Here is a 5,711-nt window from a genome sequence, read left to right on the forward strand (position 1 = left end):
CTGAAAGGGAGAAAGCCATCAGACCTGACCTGCAGAGGCTGCCCAACAATAGCTAACTCATAGCTAGCCCTGTGTTCCCAAAGATATGCCCATGTCCCAGCCTGGGCGCTCTGTGCCAGCAGCCTGGTGGGACTGATGCTATGGGCATCTCTTGTCTGCTAAGCCAGGGAGCTCACTTAGGTGTCAACAAATCTGTCTCCTTGAGCCAGAGTCATGCTTGCAAGAGCTCACCTACCCAGCAGAGTGGTGAAGGCTGCCCTGTGGCCCCAGGCAGTCTGTCACAGCTTGATATTGCCTGGTGATTCAATGGTTGGGTTTGGTGCTCTGCAAGCTCCTGTACTTCTGTACAAAACTCTCTCCCTGCCTCTGCATGGAGAGTGAGACTGGGGGAAAGCAAACTGATTAGGGAAGGGGGCAGACCTTCCTCTTCTGCTTTGAGAGGCTTTGCTCTAGTATTCATCCTGTGGGCAGCAGCCTCTTTCCTTCCTGGAGGCAGATTTTGACCCACAACATCCAGACCCAGAGAAGAGGGCACTGAGCTCCCAGACCCCAGCCTGCTGCCAATGCCAAGGGGAGCCTTGGCCTTCCCACTCCTTACAGCACTTCTCTTGCAGTTGGTCCTGGAGCAGCAGGAGCAGTTTCTGTTTGATTCCCATCAACCAAAACTGCCATATGCCTCTTTCAAAGAGTATGCTGATCTCTGTCCTAAATTCTGTATTCTTTCTGCCTGAGAGAAATGAGGCATGCATGCAGCCCCACCTTTCCCCACAAGCAGCTCCTCTGAAGCTGAATCCAAGCCCCAGCATGACTTTTAACCACAGCTTATTATCTAGGCTGCCCAGCCTATTTGCAGACACTAGGTGTCCTAGCTGAAGCCAAGGAGCCAGCTTAGAGATGGACCTCACTGAGGGGCAGTGTCAGGCAGGTCCTCAGGAGCACCTGATGTCCCAGATCTCACTGGCATACAGACTGACATCCTCATGTTTTCTATGGTAATCCTATTTTACCTGGCCTTTGGGCTACAGAGAGTCTTTCAATCCCCATTTTCTCCTCCCCAGTCCTATATGGGGAGTCTTTGTGAATATTTCCCTTACAAGGTCTTTCCAGCCCCTGAACTGCTGCCTTCTGAACCCACTGTCACTTCCCAAGACTTCCCTGGTAATAGTTTTGGGGGATTTAAAGTTTTGTCATCATTCATATTTTTATTTTCTTCAGATGCCCCAGGGGATTTCCATGAGAAAATCATAACAGCTACTGACCTAGGTGACCTCAGAAGGGAAGTTTGTTGTTGGGGCTGATCCAGGGACACGTGTGCCTTATACATGTTATTAGCATAACATTCCCAGACTAAATAATGTGTATCCTTTTCAGCTATTTAATGCCTTCAAATAATCACTAGTTTAAGGACTGAGTATTCTCAAATGACACCCAGCTCAGATTGTGTCAGCAAAGCCTCAACTTTGCTTTAAGCTCCCCTGAACCTCAGATGTTGTGCAAGCTACTGACACAATAGTATATTTTAGCTGAGAGATCCATGTCCCTGAACATCCCCACCTGCTGTTGGTTTCCACAGAGCTCAAAAGTGCTCTGCAACCCCAAGAAACAGGTCCTGAGGCCTGCATGGGGCCAACCCCCTGCAAGCAGTCAGGGTTTTACCTCTAAATGGCCCAGGTAGGATGCCACATTCTCCTTCAGCATGGCCACGCTGGACACCACACATTGGAACTTCTCCTCCAGATCCTCATATTCCTTGTCTTCTGTCTGCAAGAGAAGGGGCAGGTTGTCCCAGGGTGGGCAGGCAGGGCAATGCCTCAAGTAGTGCTGCTGCCTCACTGGGTGTTGACACAGGAAATCAGCCAGGCAGCTGCCTGCAGCTCCCAGTGCTGGGCACAGGCAGGGGAGTCCCTGAGAAGGCCCAGGAGTTTGCAAAGAGCCAAGATCTGGGGTGTTTGGGATGCAGGTTGAAGCAAGGCTTTCGGTGTGGCTGCCATGCTGGGGAACACTGGGGCATCTCTCCTTTCACTGGGGTGCCCAGTAAGTCTTTTGGGGGCCAAAGAGCTCCCCTGCAATGCCCCGAGGTGGGGAGCGAGGTGTGTACCTGCATCCCTCCTGCCCTGCGGGTCCTTGGGCTGGAGGAGCAGGAGCAAGAGCCAGCCTGGGGCTGCAGCTCTGGTGGCAGCGCGGAAGGGGCGGTGGGACAGGGCTGCCCACCTTGGCCACGATGCCAGCCTCGTGCATGAGGAGCCGGCTCAGCCGCGTGGTCTTCTTGGCAATGGCGTGCGGGGTGATGCGCGCCAGGCGCGCCCGCAGCGTCCGCGGCTCCGCCTTGGTGTACCTGGTGGCTGCGGGTGGGAGGAGAAAAAACATCAGGAGAGGGAAGTTCAGGGCAGCCTGAAGTGGGACATGTCCGTGATCCACGGGAGAAGTAAACATAACCCACATCAAATAAGGGCGGCCCCGGGGAAAGCGCGATGAAAACCCCAAAGAGTGAGCTGCTGTTTGTGGGGAGCCTGATTTCTCCTATCCCAAGGGCAGGACTGTTCCTCCCCAGCCCTGGGAATGCGGACAGACTGGTTTTGTGCTCAGCCCCCCATGCCACCCTGCTCCTGCAACCTTCAGGTCTTGCCTGGAGTGGCATCAGCAGGACCAGGGCAGTGCTGCCCGCACAGTCTGCAGGAGAGCTCTGAACTGATTCAAGTTGGAACTAGTGCAACACCGAGAGGAGACAGATGACTGGAGTTGGGCTGGGGGGTCCCACATGCTGTGCCCCCTGCCCCCTCACCTACTTCTCTGCGACGTTTGTACTCGTTGATGTTGGTGTTGACCTGGGCCATGGCCTGGACAGCTGCCTGCAGGGCTGAGTGGGCGCTGGAGCTGGTGGGAGTGTTCTCCAGGATCTTCCCCAGCAGCAGGGGGTATTTGGTGACCCTCTGCACCGGCATCACCAGGAAGAAGCTGAGGTCTGATGCACCTGTGTGAGGCCTGATAGAGAGCAGAATTGCTGGAGGTTGGTGTTGGGGGCTGCCCTGCTGCTCCCCTCAGCTTCTCTGCCAGCATTTTGGGGAGAAAGCAGCCCCTCTCCAGCTGTAGGGATGCTTTGCTGCCTTGGACCCACAGGCAAGCTGTGCCCAGCAGCAGTGGGGGGTTTCTGGCTGTGAAACCCTGCTCCCTGCCAGCTGTGGGACCATTCCCCTGGGAGTGCAGGGGATGCCATCCCTGCCAGCCCCGCAGGCCGTGCCAGCCCCAGCTGAGCGCCCGGCCTCCCTGAACAGTGCTGTGCTTGTCTAGCTAGGAGGCACGGGATCAGCTCCCCTTCCACCCACATGCACTTGTTAGGGAGTTTTGTGCTCAGAAACATGGAGCAGAAAATTCCAGCAGCTCCTCTCCTGCTTCTTCTGGCTCTGATAATGTTTGTGACCCTGCAGATAGTGCCAGCCTGTCCCCCTGGGCCAGCTTGTCTCTCTGCTCAAGCTATGGAACATGCGCCTTCTTTGGACACAGCTTCCTTGGCTTGTGAGCAATGTGAGGATGTGGAGTGGGCAGGACCTGTAGATTCCATTCCATCTCCATTCCACTCCATAAAAAGCACCAAACTGTATTGCCCCTTTGGCAGGTGACCCTAGGGATGCAGGAAAAGCTGTCAGGGACTATACCAGGCAATGCCTCAAAGGTGATGGCCACAATATTACACTCTGCCTGGTGACACATGCCTGTGCAGGTAGCTTGGCCTGAGAAAAGGGCAAGGCCAGTAGGTAAAACATGGGGAGGGAGATGGTGGGCTGAGCTGCAGGTACCTACACTGTTGCATTCAGGGTCTCCAAGATCTCCTCCTGCAGCTTGGGGTCCTTGTGGTAGCTCTCCACCAGCAGGAGAGCATGCTCATAGCTGTCACAGTAGATCTTGTAGACAGTCTCCATCTCCTCCTTGAATTCGTGGAACAGGGTACCTGGGGAAGGAGAGCAAGGCTGGGAAGAGTGGTCCTTTCCTATGGCCTCAGAGAAGGGTGGAGGTTTCTGTCCCAGCCTGCTGGAAGGATGAAGCCAGCAGAGCAAAGCCAGCCCAATGTGCCAGGGCAGTGCTCTGCATCCCCAAGCACCTCTGCTATGCCAGGCCTGTTGCTGACCCCACCTCTCCTGCTGCTGGCTGGGCAGGTCTGACTTGCCCCTGTGGGGTGAGTGTGGGTGGCTGCCCTCAGAGGGTGGTGTGCAGGCAGCAGCACTTCCTGGAGCCCAGGGAGGTGCAGGAGGCACTAGAACAGGTGAGCTGAGGGCTGCAGCCAGGCACCTGCACTGCCAGCATCAGCATAGGTGTGGGTGGGCATGGGTCTGCTCTCGGTGCTGCACCACTTACTGATGCAGAGCAGCTGCTCATGCTTCTGGGTGGCTGTGGCCTCAAGAGCCTTCAGGAATCGTCTGGAGACATGGAGGATGTCATCAATGTTAGAGAAGAGTCCTTCCAGGTCAAGATCAGGCAGCTGAAGGGAACAAAAGGTGAACCAAATACATCAGACAGAGATGGACTGTGTTCTGGAGACACTCTCTCCTGAGCACTTACGTCTTTCCAGTGGCACCATGTGACACTCAAAGAGTTGAAGCAAAGCTCTGCTTCAGGAGGCATTTGGGATGCTGAGACATGACTGTGGTCCAAAGCAGGGTAATGAGGCTTTTTCTTGTTACAGATGCAGGGTTAAAGCCATCAGAGACCTGCACTGTGTCAGACCCAATATCCACCTGACTCACAACCTCAGCTGATATGGGAGAGCCCAGGAAGGTGGGACATGGGCATATGGTGACCTCCCTACAGTGACTTGGGTATCTTGCAGCTCTCAACAGGTTCACCTTACAGTCCCCAGCCTCTGGGCAGGGGACCTTAACCCCTCTCACCTGCTTCTTCTGGAGGTGTGCCCGGATGTCCAACACACAGAGCTGGAGGTTGTGGACGTAGCTGGCCTCAGTGGTGATAAGCTCCTCCACAGCCAGCTGCTGGTTCAGTTCCATCTTCTCGCAGGTCACCACCTCTTCATAGACTGATTCTTCAGGCTCAGCTGTGTCCTCAGCATCAGCTGCTGCCCCACAGGCATTCGCCATCTCAGCAGGACACCCTGCAGGAGGTAGCAGGGGATTAGGGGCAGGCTGTGGCAAAGGCAGCCCTGGGACCAGTGCTCTGGTGCCAACAGTGCATCCTTGGAGATGCTCAATCCATCTATACTTACAAGCAAGGCAGAAATTATAATCCAAACCCATAAAACCATAAAGCATGGCACGCCAGGAGTGGCTGCTGCAGAGGGCAGAGAACCACGTGTGGCAGGCAGGGCCTTGCCACACACACATGCCCAAACTGACCAGGGGCATGGCCAGGGTGCAGGCAGGGGAGCCCCAGCTGCAGGCAGGGGGCCTCGCTCAGCACTGCATCTGTGCAAGGGGTGATTTCCCAAAAGCAGAGGGGGGTTTGCATGCCAAGGCTAGCTGCTCCCTCCCTGCCTTGGCTGCTGGCACCTGGCACTCTGCCCTGCCTTCAAGAGTCCTATTCAAAGTACAAAGAGTGTTTTTGCAGTGCTTGAACAAGAGGCGTTTCTGTGGCAGGGAGAGTGACGGGGATGGGGGAGGAAGCGGGCAAAGTTGTGGGTGTCTCTGCCACAGACACTGGTAGCAGCCCCTGGTGTGCAGCCCTGGTACCCTGCCCAGCACAGCGTGCTCCCCTCTCCTCTCTGC

General features: G+C 55.6%; 1 protein-coding gene across 1 annotated transcript in view; it reads right to left on the minus strand.

Annotated features, from left to right (window-relative positions):
* Nucleotides 1–5,087, minus strand: part of ARHGEF37 (Rho guanine nucleotide exchange factor (GEF) 37) — a 9,726-nt gene extending 4,639 nt beyond the window's left edge. Inside the window, exons 1-6 of the mRNA XM_010001964.1 lie at nucleotides 4,884–5,087; nucleotides 4,351–4,474; nucleotides 3,799–3,946; nucleotides 2,783–2,982; nucleotides 2,212–2,342; nucleotides 1,655–1,761 (exon numbers count right to left, since the gene is read on the minus strand). Coding sequence (XP_010000266.1) covers nucleotides 1,655–1,761; nucleotides 2,212–2,342; nucleotides 2,783–2,982; nucleotides 3,799–3,946; nucleotides 4,351–4,474; nucleotides 4,884–5,087 — 914 coding nt within the window. The remainder of the gene's footprint in view (nucleotides 1–1,654; nucleotides 1,762–2,211; nucleotides 2,343–2,782; nucleotides 2,983–3,798; nucleotides 3,947–4,350; nucleotides 4,475–4,883) is intronic.
* Between the last annotated feature and the right edge of the window lie 624 nt (nucleotides 5,088–5,711).

This window comes from Chaetura pelagica, unplaced genomic scaffold (genome assembly GCF_000747805.2).
Source record: "Chaetura pelagica isolate M959 unplaced genomic scaffold, ChaPel_1.0 scaffold356, whole genome shotgun sequence".
Classification (NCBI taxonomy): Eukaryota; Metazoa; Chordata; class Aves; order Apodiformes; family Apodidae; genus Chaetura; species Chaetura pelagica.